The following is a 14,267-nucleotide window of genomic DNA, read 5'->3' on the forward strand; positions in this document are numbered from 1 at the left end:
GTGCATAGCTGTAGTACAACAATATCCACATAACGTCAGTCCGTGGTTTCTTAAAGTAGAGTCGAAAGGGACATCGGAAATGGGATAACCACACGTTGTAATTGTTTATAAAGAGTATTTCGATGTTGTTGCCGAAGTGGGCATTGCTGAAACAAATGTGTGATTGATTGTGTAGGTTCTCCACACTGACAGGAAGTTGCAGACACGGTATATGAACTGGGATGTATTACGACGTGACCGGCACGCATTCGCATGATAAACACTAATACTGCATGGGGTAATTTCATGTTTTGAAACCAAGGACGTTTGTTTTTAAAAAGTGAGCGAGTCGTAACTGCAGGGCAAGTTGTAATGCTTTAAAGATAGCATAACATTCCGCCGAGAATATAGACATGTCTTCTAGGAGTGAAAATTGTTGAGTGATATTTTGGGATGGTATGTAAAAAACACACATACTCCGTCTGTCGAGCTGTCAGTATAAATAAAAGTTGACGTGGGCCATAATGCTCTGTAATTTTCGTGTCTGCCGTGATCTTTATAGTGTATCTCTAATCGGGGTTCTGTGGGTCACACTTCATTTTATGTTGAATGTCTCATGATAAGCACACATGAAGACACCTCATGCGAAATGTACGATAAGATATCGTCCAAAGATTAGTTTCGTTTATCATTGCACCATAAATAACAACATATATTAGTTGCAAAGTACGTAGTAAAGATCTTAACTTGAAATGCACAATATTTATGGCAGCAATGCATTTCTATAATCGCTTTACCTCAATGTAAAATAAAATGTGTTATCACTCATTTACTAGTTAGCTTCTTCTGGGTTTGCTTGTATTTTGTAATAAAAACTGTAATATATTGTTTACCTATGTAATCGAAATCTAAATTGAATAAAAATGTTGAAACTACTTGTTTTTCTTTTAAGCAGCTGTAATATTTCTTCTGTACATAAATAAAAATTATGGCACTGCAAGATTTGATACCTGTGAAATTTGAAATGATCAGTGTGTTTCAATTTATTTAATTTACTTTTAGAAATACACTTGGGTACATTTTTGTTCTAATATATTTTAACTCGTCTTGCTACAATCGATTTACGGAAGCAGAAGCTGTTCTATGAAACCTAACTCTGCGATATATGCATAAAGTTAAAAACGGTGATGATACACACTACTTTTTTACACACACTTCTATAGGAAAATTCTATTTAATACTGTAGAACAGTATGAGAGTATGTACATGTTATTAATATGCAGAAAACAAGAATAACATAAAGGCCTTGCAATGGATCCAAATATTAATGGGAAGCGAAAATTATACATTTTCGAACACGTATAGTTTTCATTTCACGTGACGACAACGATTTATTTCTGTGTGTACTTTAAAGTTAGTTTATTGATGTTCTTGTAGACTAACTTATATGTTATGTTAGTGCTACCAAAGTGATACTACAGTAGATGTAATTGTCATACTAATATCCCTTTTATGGTTTATTTATGTGTGCATTCCAAGGCTATAGTATTCGAAATCTGAGAACTGAGGGGGATACGCCCCCTTATAATCCAGACAATAGTTCTATGCATTTTAACTAATACTGATGAATTATGTACTATATTCTCCCAAAATTATAAAAGTAGAGTAGCGTTTGAGAAAGGTTTCCAGAAGTAGTCGTACTTTCAAGAAAGGACACGTCATTAGTTTCAATTTCATGGTTTTCCAAGTCAAGCAGTCCCAAATCCTAGAAAATCAAATTTCTATAGGATATGCATATTTTCTATTACTGTGAGTTCGAACAAGTGTACCATAAAGTAAGACAGAAATATTGAAAATATTGGTCTAACAATACCAAACGTACACAGCACTAATTCATCAAATATGCACATATGTGCAATACCAAATATATTGCCAAATTATACAAATACTCTGAGGTGAATTTATGTACTGAAAATTTCATGGGAAGAAGTTCTAAATTATTTATTAAAACTTGGATTTCATATTTACTAAACTCATGTCACTGTACATATTTTAAAATATTGAGTGCTCGCACAGCAGGCAAAGAAGGAAAAAATATTAATTACATCACTATATACATGAGGTTAATATGAACATAAATAACACTTTAAAAATGTGTATAGTGTTGCGTTTCGTCGCTGACGAGTGACACAAAGTTCCTTATCGGCAAAAGATAACCGGAAAAACTAATATTTTTATTTTATTTTCTCCATGTCAAAAAACGAGTAAAATTATTGAAGGGTATTTACAGTGTCTGCGGTCTTCCAAGTTCGTATCGCACTTGTCTGTCATATTAGTCCTATCTGATTTATCACGGAGCTGACATTCTTTTTAACAGCCGAAGATATGAAGAAAAGTGGCATTGTGTCTTTCTTTTTCGAAGACCAGATACAAATTCTACTTAATTTTATCGTAAAACCAATGTGAAAATATCTGTCTCGCATATCAACCACACTTAACGTATTTTCCAATATGTGTAACGGCAGGTGTAAAGTTCTCCACCATGAACTGAGTTGGCCAATTTTTTCTTCCTTCTTCTCTTGTAGATCTGGGTAACCAAAGCCCGTTCTGCGACTACAAAAATTGATCATTTCATTGACGCTATGGTCTTCCTAAATTTATTTTCCCTTTTGGCCTGTAATTTAATAATTTACGAGGCAAACGGCTATCTTGCATCCTCACAACACGTTGATTCCACTTTAAATTGATATTTTTTAATTTCTTCCACCATAGCTTTGACCTTTCATTTATTTCGGATTTATTCACTTCTAATTTCGTCTCGTAAGGTTACTCCTCTTGAAAATCACATTTGTGAACAATTTCTTCTAGTTTTATCATGTTGACGAAAAGTCCAACATTCGCTACCATATAAAAGAGCCGGTTTTGAAATTGTGTTATGGTATTCGAATTTTTTTTTTTCAAAATTCAATTTAGCCTGATTTATATGATTGTATTAGTAACAAAATACAGTAATACATGGTCTAGACGTTCTCTAATATTTAAAGTAGATGAATTATTTTTACAGTGTTGTTGTATAAATACTATTGTATTAACGATTTTCTGTATGTTGTAATAATTGTACTCAATATACTTCATTCACTGTTTTCAGGAATCCGTGGCTCAAGAATTGAAAATGTAGAAGGAAAAAAAACGGACCCTTTTAAGAAATTAAATATAAGGTAATCTAAGGTAAGTGAAAAAGGTAAGTGAATAGCCTCTTAATCCATCCATGCACTTTGGTTTCCAGCAAGAGAAGAGCTTGTTAAGTGCGAGATAAGTGTTAATTCGCCGGGAGTGGCTGGCGTTCGCTTCACCTAGCGACCAGGCGAGCCAGCAGAGCGTGCAACGGTGGGGACGAACCCACCGAAAACCGAACCACTTGACGATGCGTCACAGAGACATTCCTGGACCTACGTGGACCGGATACGGTGAGTACCTTGAGGCTTTCTTTCTTTCTATTTGTTGTCTTGCTTTCTTTCCACCTTATTCGAGTTAGCGAAAAAGTACGAATAACCCCTATCGGGTATGTCTTCGCGATATTTTTATGCTCAGGTCTCAGCATTATCCCAGCTTACCAGACAACGGTATTCATTGCGATTCCGAGAGAATAGAAGAAGTGAAATCGATAACCAGTAATTGAAAAGAATCAACGACAACCATGTGAAGAGGAAAATAAAAAAGTGAGTTTATGTTACATCTTTTGGCTGTTTCTTCCTTACATACTTTATATATGTTTAACGTTTTATTTTCTTACAGAATGATAACGTTTTATTTTTTTACAGAATGACTGTGATGAACTACTTGGAACTGCAGCAGTTTTGACGTTTGCTAATATCTATGTAGGCTGATGCCTGGCTTTTGCAGCTTCATCTCTGAAGAATCTATTTGGGTAAATATGCGATATCGCCCGGACGGATTTCTTCAAATTTACAGGAGAAAGTACTTACTGAAATGAGTTTCTTTAGCATTCTGGACGTTCTTGGAGGTATTTTCTTTCGCGGAAAGTAAAAACTTCGTAGTTTAATGCTGCCGAACAAGAATTAATCACTTTTTACTTAAGAAATTGGCATTCCTGCCACATTATGCCGTAGTTTCCATTGTGTGCGTGCAGATGGCGAGAGCGTTGAAAGTCACGCGATCTCTGCAGTGTTTCCAAACGTGCCTTCTTTTTACGAAAATTTCTATTTTCGCCGCGCTTTTTTTTTGCGATGAATTTAGGGGTGAAATGAGTGCTAATGAAACCTAACCTAACAGGCCTAACCTAACCTTGTATGAATGGTTTGTGGGGCTAGCCGTGGATGGTTTTTGGGGCTAACGTCAATGGTTTGTTGGGCTACCCATGGATGAATTTTGGGGCTAACATCAATGGTTTGTGGGGCTACCCCATGGATGGTTTTAGGAATTAACGTGCATGGTTTGTGGAGGTAAACATGAAAAAAAATCAATATAGTACGTAATTTTCCGTCATGAAGGTTTGAAACACTGCTTGCGCACTGAAAATTCGTCAAAACACAACCCGGCGCGTCATGACGCGCGATGATCCATTACGAGTGCACGCCACATTGTCTATTACAGGAGCGGAACAAGTAAGACAAATAATCAATCGTAATATGAAAAGTTGACAGTATTTTATGGAAAAAGGCATAACTTCACCTTAAAGAATGTTCCGCAAGGCAAAATAGGTAAGTACCAGTGGTAAACTTAAGGAAATAAATGAGTGAAAGGTGTCCGGGCGTTATCGCATATTTACTTATATTTGTTTTGAAGAATTCTGAAGTGTGGAGAGAAAACTGAAAACTAAGGCGAAATACGAGCTTGAAAATGTATTGTAGATACTAGTGACCTCTATTATTATTTTTGTAAGCTGCACTACTTCTTTCTTTTACCACCTTTTTCTCACACTTACTGTTAGTTTTAAACATCGGGGAGATAAGAGTTTTTTTCTAGTTGCCGATTGACTTTGGGGAATGGGGCAAATGCCTTTTTCTAGATGAAGAGGTCAAAGGGTTGGGTGGTCGTTCACTTTTGTTAGGTGAAAACGTATTGCTTGTAATTGTTATATTAGAGGAACGCTGTGGGAGAGATGGGGCTTTGCTTACTCTAATGTTCATTGGTTATTTTGCCACTTCTAGAAGTGAAGATTGTGGACGTTTGTGTCTGGGTTCATTGAAAGCTTGTTATGAGTTAAGAGATTCGGAGGGTCATCATTTTAAACAGTTTGATGACTGTATATTGTCCAGCATTCATGATGTAATTTTTGACACTATGTTTTTCTTCTCTCTTGTAGATATCACCAATATATGTCTAACATAGATCAGCTTATTTAGATATTATCCAAGAAAGTAATGTCCAAATTGTGAGGGTAACAAGAAATGCACAACTGGCTTCTTTAACAATGAATAATTCTATTACGGAAGACGGGCGATGAGGGATACATTAGATGGGTATCATCATCTTCCTTTTCATGTGTTAAGATACGTATTTTGCCAATCTGTAGCCACATCAAACTGAAACATGGTGGCTACACATCGGGAATTCCTTGAATTCCGTGAATTATTGTCTCCGGAAATTCTGCGTGAATTTTTCTCCGTGGACGTGAAAAATTGCAACTTCTATTAATTCAAATCCCATTGAGTTTATACATATTTATAACTATTTATATTTATAACTATTTTGTAGATTAGTATATCCCGTAACATTTGTGACTTGTGTTTGTTGATGTTTCGAATCTGACTTTGTGAAATGACAAATGTAAACTGTGCGCCTTAAATTCATCTAAAAGCTAAAGAGATCTTAGGGGGATCGTTATTAAAGGCTACGAAGGCCTGTAGAAACTCGCTTGCTACGCAAGAGATACGCTAAGGGGTTACAGCACTGATAAATGATGAATGACTCACAACATTTAATATAGAAAAGACTCTTCTACTGACTGGTCAGGCAGGGTGAGGATATGATAGGGGAATGTTTGTACCTTCAGCTTCGTTGCAATACTCGTCCCCGCTGGTCCTCGGTTCGATGTGGACCTACCCTGGAATAAACCGTACGAATGAGCGCACTATACTCCTATACTCGCGTAGTCCGGTATTCTAAACTATATTTTCCGATCGTCGATTCTCTCCTTATTCTTTTGTTAACAACTTTGGTGATCACTCGCAATAACTGTATCCGACGTAAAACTAAAAGCGACTGAGATCTTCTCACTCGAACAATTTAATCGTTAAAACCGTTGACTCGACCGCGTCAGTAGTCAACGGTGATTTTTGCGGATAACGCTGATTTACTGTATTTCATATTCTTCCGGCCTAGTGCAGTGTCAGCGGAGTATTACAACTCCATTGAAGGTTGCTGGTGTGATTTGCTTTTAGGAAGCTCTTTTCCAGCGCTTCAGCGGGACCCCTTTTATGAAGTGGATTAGCTTATTGATTTATGACACCCGTGGTCCTGGTTTCGAGTCACACGGCGTGATACGAATTAAATATCTTAAATATGTATACCATGTAATAGAATTGGATCAGAATTTTTGGATAAATTTGAATCACTCAGACTCTTTATATTGTTAATCTATTCGTGTATGTATAAGTGTCGGTGGTGAGAGGCGATAGTACGTAAGGTTGAAATAGAGAAAACATCTGCTTGTGGCCTTGAAATTTTGGTTTGATTGATTGATTTGGAGTTTTAAGTCCACCTTATGCACAGTAAGGTTAATCGGGACCGGACCTACAGTTTAAAGTGGGATCCAAACCACTTGTGCCTCCACCGGGTACCGAACCCGGGACCCTGATTACAAGGCGACGACGCTACCACTGTGCCATCGGGGAGGCCCTCCTTGAATTGTTGGAAAGTTCTCTTTGAAAACCTGGAATTATACTTGAATTTTATCATGGTCCTAGTGTAGCGACCAAGCAGCATTTCACTGCTTATTTACAAGCATCTTTATTGTCAGACCTTAATTTTATGTATACTCCTGTTCACATACAGTTGCACACTTTATAAAGTTGGACATTGAAGTATGTGCCAGTTTATCTGAACAGGAGTGTATAAGAAGAATTAATCTTAAACCTTTAGTGCCACAAGAATTATTAGCGGCATCAGATAATTTGTCCGTTCATGTCAACAATCGAATAATTCGATATATATCGATTGCTCGAAAACTACTGCAGATAGGGATATAAATTGCACAACAATTAATATCGTATCAATCCCTAAGATTATATGTTTATTTTAAAAAAGACTCTTTGAATGCTTCATGTTGACCAGGTCATTCACTTGTTTTTCTCAGTTGTCTCAACCTCTGAGGCATGTAAAGAATGCACAGTGTTGTGCTATGCAAACCTCCTGAGCATTCAGGAAGTAGGAAGTTCCATCTGCCTATGGAGTCAGCGGTTTGCATAGTGGCAATTAAAAACACGATTCGGCATGGAGGAAGAGCTCCATGGCCTGGGTAATATAGAGGTGAGACAGGCTGAGAGGGGACTGACTTTGGATTGGAATTGAGAAGGGAGTAGAGGTTAGGAGAGCAGTGAGGCAGAAGTGAGACGACGCTCTGGTCAACCAATTGAGAAGCCAACAGAGGACTGAGTATATTTTATTCATCGTAATTATCTTCATACGTCAGATAGACAGGTAATTATCCTAACACCCAGCCATGATTCAGGTTCAAAGGTTCACAAAACCCAACGAGTGACCATTGTCTTTTCTGCAGTTTAGTTCCTTAATCTTATTTGTACCTTTCGCACTGCCAGGCGTTAACTCGTCATGTTAATGACGAATGCTCTCATCGAGGATGAATGATGAATAGGTTACATCACCCAGCAATTAATTGCGAAGTGACTGGTTCTGATCCCATCATTCTATAGAATGATACGATATAACAATTGTACTGACTCAAGAACGGGTGAACCGTTTTGCAGCTACTTCACGACACTTCATTGTTGATTTGTAAATTTAGAACGCGGAGGGGAAGAGCTAAATTGGCAACTTTGTTTCCAACTATGTGTCTTCTCTGGATACTAAGGTGAAAGGATTGTCGTGAAATCTACTAAAGCGAGGAAGAAAAGCATCGTTGCATGCTAAATTTAGAACAATTTGTCATTTCTAATTGCACACGAAGACTTCGGGGTTTTTGATGGATTGGTGCATTAGCTAGGAATGTGGTAGTCGCTAGAAAGAAAGTCTTGAAGGTATATGCACATGACGTCTATATAGAGAGAGACTTAAATAAAATTAATGATAAATCAAACAAAGCTAACTGTTTGTTTCCTCATTTGTTTGTTGTAGTAATATAAATATATGAAGACTTACATTATGTATTAGAAACTCAAATGAAACGCATGTAAGCCTACGTGTGTTTATCTTATTACCATTAATGATCATTGATTGTGTCTAACATATTTGCAAGAAAATTCGCAGCAGAAAGTAACTGCAAAATTAACTGTAAATTAGTTACCTTTTAAATGAGTAACTGTAACTCAGTTACTTTTTTAATCAAGTAACTAACTGTAATTGTTACTTTCTTGAACCAAGTAACTTTTACTCAATTACTTTTTGAACCAAGTAGCTGTAGCTGTAACTGTTTTTAACAAAGTAACTATAACTCAGTTACTTTTAGCTAAGTAACTGCAACTCATTTACTTTTAGAACCAAGTAACTGTAACTGAGTTTTTTAACCAAGTAACTAACTGTAACTCAGTTACTTTTTAACCAAGTAGCTGTAACTTAGTTACTTTTTAAACCAAGTAACTGTAACTCAGTTAATTTTGAAACAATTAACAGTAACTCAGTTAATTTTGAAGCAATTAGTAGTAACTTAGCTACTTTGAAACGATTAACAGTAACTCAGTTAGTTTTGAAACAACAACAGTAACTGTTACTTTTGAACCAATTAAAAACAGTAACTCAGTTACTTTTTAAACAATTAACATTAACTCGGTTACTTTTTAAACAATTAACAGTAACTCAGTTACTTTTTAAACAATTAACAGTAACTCAGTTACTTTTGAAACAACATGTATAAGTCAGTTAGTTTTGAAACAACAGTAACTGTTACTTTTGAACCAATTAACAACAGTAACTCAGTTACTTTTTAAACAATTAACAGTAACTCAGTTACTTTTTAAACAATTAACAGTAACTCAGTTACTTTTGAAACAATTAACATGTAACTCAGTTATTTTTTAAACAATTAACATGTAACTCAGTTACTTTTGAAACAATTAACAGTAACTCAGTTACATTTGAAACTATTAACAGTAACTCAGTTACTTTTTAAACAATTAGCAGTAACTCAGTTACTTTTGAAACAATTAACAGTAACTCAGTTACATTTGAAACTATTAACAGTAACTCAGTTACTTTTTAAAGAATTAACAGAAACTTAGTTACTTTTTAAACAATTAACAGTAACACAGTTACTTTTTAAACAATTAACAGTAACTCAGTTACTTTTGAAACAATTAACAGTAACTGTTACTTTTGAAATAATTAACAGTAACTGTTACTTTTGAAACAATTAACAGTAACACAGTTACTTTTGAAACAATTAACAGTAACTCAGTTACTTTTGGAACATTTAACAGTAACTCGGTTACTTTTGAAACAATTAGCAGTACCTCAGTTACTTTTTCAACCAAGTGACTGTTACTCAGTTAGTTTTAAAAGGTAACTTTCCGAACACATTCCTACACTGTTTGACTAAATAGGACATTTGTCTACTTACCTTGGAGTAATTGAGAAATTATTTTGTCAACATTAGAAGCCTCCATGTTGCCTTCTCCCACACTCAATGAAGAACGTTCTGACCCCAGCAACCGACACCTATTCCAACTTACTTCGCATTCCTCGAAACACTGAATATTTTCCTGTAATTGTCTTTATCTGTTAGGGAAAACTGACCTTATCAGCACGTCCAAAGTAAGCTGTTTATCTGAGATAATACGTATGTTGAAAGACCAATGAATGCATGTCACAATTAACCTTTGGATTGAGATCGTCTCGGCTAGGTTATTGTGTGAAATAAAAAAAAGGTCTCAATGTATTGTAAATCAAACTAACGTAAAAATCGGTTGCATATTGATCTGTGTAAGTTGGTTGCCATGTAATGCATAATTTAGTAAATAAATTATTTGCATTATTTTGTATATCTGCCCACACTTGTGACAAACTCCAGTACTTTACTTTTCAATGCCTGTTTGTCATATTTATGATAAATCAACAATACATTTCAAATGGTATTTTTAATTTTTCCGAACAAATTTTAGTTGCCAATTCCCATTAAGCGATGTTTTAAATTAGTAAATTTTAATTAACATTCATAAGTAAACCATAGTTTTCTGTGTGTAAAATTACGTTTTACCATTAGTTTTAAGAGATTGCTTCCTGTGTTATACGATGGCTTCATCTGAAGCTACAGGGTGTTTAAAATGTCACGCAACACAAATTTTCATCGCTTATAACATAAGATGGGACATTTACACCAGGTCATATGCATTATAAAGTCTCACATATTGAGATATTTTTTCATTATGTTAATTCTAAACATTATTACTTTACTCCATACAGGATATTGTATAAATTAATCAGTGGCGGAAGTGCGCGTTAAGTTTTCGTTCCAGAATGCCATTTTCGGGCGAGAAAAGGTGTAAAAAAAAAGCTACCGAAGGATAGTAATTATACATGCGTATAGATGTCTTGTGACTCACTTATGTCATGATAATCTGTCATTTGCGACCAATATGGATTGGGTTTAGCAGTTGAAGCATTCATAGTTTGAATTGGCTACTTTTGAAATTGTGTTATTTCTACACATAAATTCGAAAACTTTATTGCCTGGTAGATTTTTTCACACAGAGAAACGTCCAGAGATAACACCATTATTAACAATGAGTATTTTTTCTTTACTTTCGCATTGTTTGCTTGGAATAAACTACGTCGATGGCATAAATGTGGGTGTAAAAAACATATTTTAAAAAACACGCACGAGCTTACAAACTTTCAGTTAAATTGGCTATTCACTAAAATTACAAATTTAACCGTTATTATTCAACGTCTCGAGCTAATTGTGCGAGTCTTGCTAGTGAAGCTAGCGCGTGAGTAAGAGGGTGAGCGATAGGTGTTCGGGTGAGATGACGTCAAAGATCCATTACGATTCGCGCCATGTGATTGGTGAATTCAAGATCTATAACTCGCTTTCAGGTTATACACACACAAGATTCAGTTCTTCCTTGAGGGTCCTTGCGTTAACGTAGCTTTAGCAGACAACAAGTCTGATCCCACTTTTAACCTGTACGGCCTGTCACATTTGGCCTATATGAATATAAAGTGCGAAAGAATTAATGCCAAATCAAACTTTTACATGCAATAATTATATGGAAGCACTGTTTTCTTCATCATTTATCTGTCATTTGGTAAGACACTGAGGAGAGAACTTCTTATCTGTAAAGCTTTAGTAATATTTGCTCTCCCAATCAAACACATGAATCAAACTAAGCAAGATTAGATTAGCTTCTCACTTGGCAACGTAAAATCATTATCGGAATACTTCACACTTTTAAAAACACACAGTTATTAAGAAATTGGTGAAAATGAAACTGGATATAAGTAGTTCCACAACGAATCTAAGGTGTGGATTCAGCAATGACAGACAGGTTTATTCAATAATTAATTAGAAACACAACATGTATTCTCTCTTATTGCGCTCGCTTGCTCCGTACATTATCGGAGCACAGATATTTCCACAAATGCTGATTTTTTACCTACACAAATCTATAAATACTATATAGGAAAACGAACTGTGTTTTAACACGATTGTAACCTAAATGTTTCTCTATGAAGGACAACTGAAGAAATATAATAATATATATTAGTAACAGAAGACGGTTTTATTTTATTAATACTCTTCTCCTTTCAATCAAATGGCATCTCTGACAGAATTAGTGGAATGTGTAGAACTGTACATGCTCAACATAAATCATCAAACTCCTGTTTCTTGCCTGAAGAAACTACCCCTAAGAGACACGTCACTTCTGGAGTCAGTCTCCGTATACTGCGAAAGTCTGCTTTGAGCATCATCTTCCGATACTGGGAATTTACTTTCTGACATTCCTTCCTCTTCGATGACGCTCTGGCGTGACCCTCTGCTGGCGTCTTTTGTTTCTTGTGGTTCCTCGTCTTCCTTACCAACAGATGACCGATTGGATTTCGATTCCCTTCCATTCCTGTTTTCCTTTTCTTCATCCTCGTCTTGCAACTGTATGGCATTCCTCTGTAGCCAGGGAGAAGGTGCGCTTACGGGAATTTCTTCAATGCCTTTGGGCTTCGGCTCCTTTTCCGCTACTGGATTCGCCTGTGCCCCTTTCTTCTTCTTCTTCTTCTGATTTTCCTTCTTCTTGTCTGAGTTCTGATACATGAGTATAAGTCTCCGGTCAGTAGGCTAAGAAAGGGAAAGAAAAGAGATTAATTTAATATGGTGCATACACTTCATTATACAGTAAAACCTCGTTAATCCGGACCCCCATAAGCCGTACAGGCAAAAGGTCAAAAAAAGAAAGCAGAATGCAAGATTTTAAATGTGGCTAGAAGTCAACAAGAGAATTTCCAGAGATATGGCAGTCAACCACTGATGAAATTCTTGTTTCCCGCAGACTTTGTACTGTATTGTATAGTGTATTTAGGCCTATGCCCTTTAAATACACCATAATAAACGTGTTTTGTTGCTATAAACGGAGTTTTAATGCACTTTCTCCTGTTCTTTTAGGTTATTTCAGTTAATCCTGACTTTCGTTAACCCAGTCAACTTATCCCCCCATTAGTCCGGATTAACGAGGTTTTACTGTAATTGTATGAACATGCGTTATTAAATACTTTTAGTGGGCGCTGAAGGAATGTTGTTCAATAATACGTACATGTACAATGGGAACTGAATGTTTCCTGGGCACGTGATGTAGTGTCGGATCGAAAAGATACAGTTGTGTGTGTGTGTGGGGGGGGGGGGGTAACTCACCTCACCGAGAATCAATTCTAATGTACACTATCTAAACAAAATATAGTTCTGTTAGCAGGAACCAAGTTGGATTGATTTAAATCAGTTTGTTAAATAAATAATTTATTGAATAACGTACATAAGGGTATTGTAGATATCAGAATCACTTCAGGTGAAAGTACATTAATCTATTAATCATTTAATGGTGTTTTTTATGCTCTAAGAAAGGGAAAAAATGAAACAAAAAATGTATATACTGATGTGTAGTTCATACGAAAGGAAATGTAAAATCACATTTCTCTCCATTTAAAATTCAATAATTTAGATGGGCAAAAATTGCAAACCTTTTGTGTAGAAAAATATACGAAATATTAATCATGTTGAACCATATATAGTGTCATTATCATTAAACTGTAACTAAACACGGCAGCTGACATTTTTCAAATTACAGTTAAAAAAGCCACAAAATGAATCTAAAAAGACTTATAAGTTATTTTAAGTTACAGAGTACATCCAGAATGTTTCGATCTCACTGGAAGAAAAGTTACTGAAATTCTTATAGGTTCATTAACACAACAACAAACATTTCCATAGGTATATATGTATATCTACATACATTTTCTATTTGCTTTAATCAAACTATTCATATATTTTACAGGGCCGTTTACTAGAAAAAGCTTTTCTATTAAATAAAACGTACATCTATGTGTATGGTGGAGTATTTTTCTTAAACCTAAAAAAATCGATTTAAAAAAAATCATCAAAAATGATTTTTTAAATAAAAGTCATGATTTTTATCCACACTGGCAGGAACCCACTATGTTCTAGATATTAGCGTTTTTGTTTCGCAAAAACAGAGCCCAGGTCTAGAATAGACGGTTATTATGTTGTGTTGTTTTTATCATAATTCCTTCCATGGTCACGGTAAACTGAACGATTAGATATGAGAAGTAAAATGAATAAACAAGAACCCATTCTTTTCATTGGTCTTGGGTTCGATCACTTTTTGGATCCATCTTGCAGAGTTGTTCGGATCCAAATTTAAACTGTAGGTCCTTTCGATTATTCTATTATGAGGAAAAAGTGGGCTTTAAAGAAACTTTAAAAATAGGTAACACTTCCGTATAGTGGAAGCGGATTTCTTCATTTTTACAGAAGAAACTACTTACGGAAATCACTTTCTGTATCATCGTTGAAGTTCCTCAATCTGTTTTCCTTCGCCGTGTAATATTTTTAGCGTGAAATCTTTCATTTTCTGTAAAAATATCTCTCC

At 35.4% G+C, this 14,267-nt stretch overlaps 2 protein-coding genes across 2 annotated transcripts in view; both read right to left on the bottom strand.

The window, feature by feature from the left end:
* LOC146002350 (serine/threonine-protein phosphatase alpha-2 isoform-like) overlaps positions 1–9,868 on the bottom strand; it is a 40,926-nt gene extending 31,058 nt beyond the window's left edge. The window contains exon 1 of the mRNA XM_083140079.1: positions 9,734–9,868. Coding sequence (XP_082996205.1) covers positions 9,734–9,779 — 46 coding nt within the window. The 5' untranslated portion in view covers positions 9,780–9,868. The remainder of the gene's footprint in view (positions 1–9,733) is intronic.
* Positions 9,869–11,916: 2,048 nt separating this feature from the next.
* The window catches only part of LOC146002700 (serine/threonine-protein phosphatase PP1-gamma catalytic subunit B-like), a 39,062-nt gene continuing 36,711 nt past the window's right edge, over positions 11,917–14,267 (bottom strand). The window contains exon 7 of the mRNA XM_083140658.1: positions 11,917–12,445. Within this exon, the coding sequence (XP_082996784.1) occupies positions 11,987–12,445 (459 nt within the window). The 3' untranslated portion in view covers positions 11,917–11,986. The remainder of the gene's footprint in view (positions 12,446–14,267) is intronic.

This window comes from Lepisma saccharinum, chromosome 18, assembly GCF_977018435.1.
Source record: "Lepisma saccharinum chromosome 18, izLepSacc3.1, whole genome shotgun sequence".
Classification (NCBI taxonomy): domain Eukaryota; kingdom Metazoa; phylum Arthropoda; class Insecta; order Zygentoma; family Lepismatidae; genus Lepisma; species Lepisma saccharinum.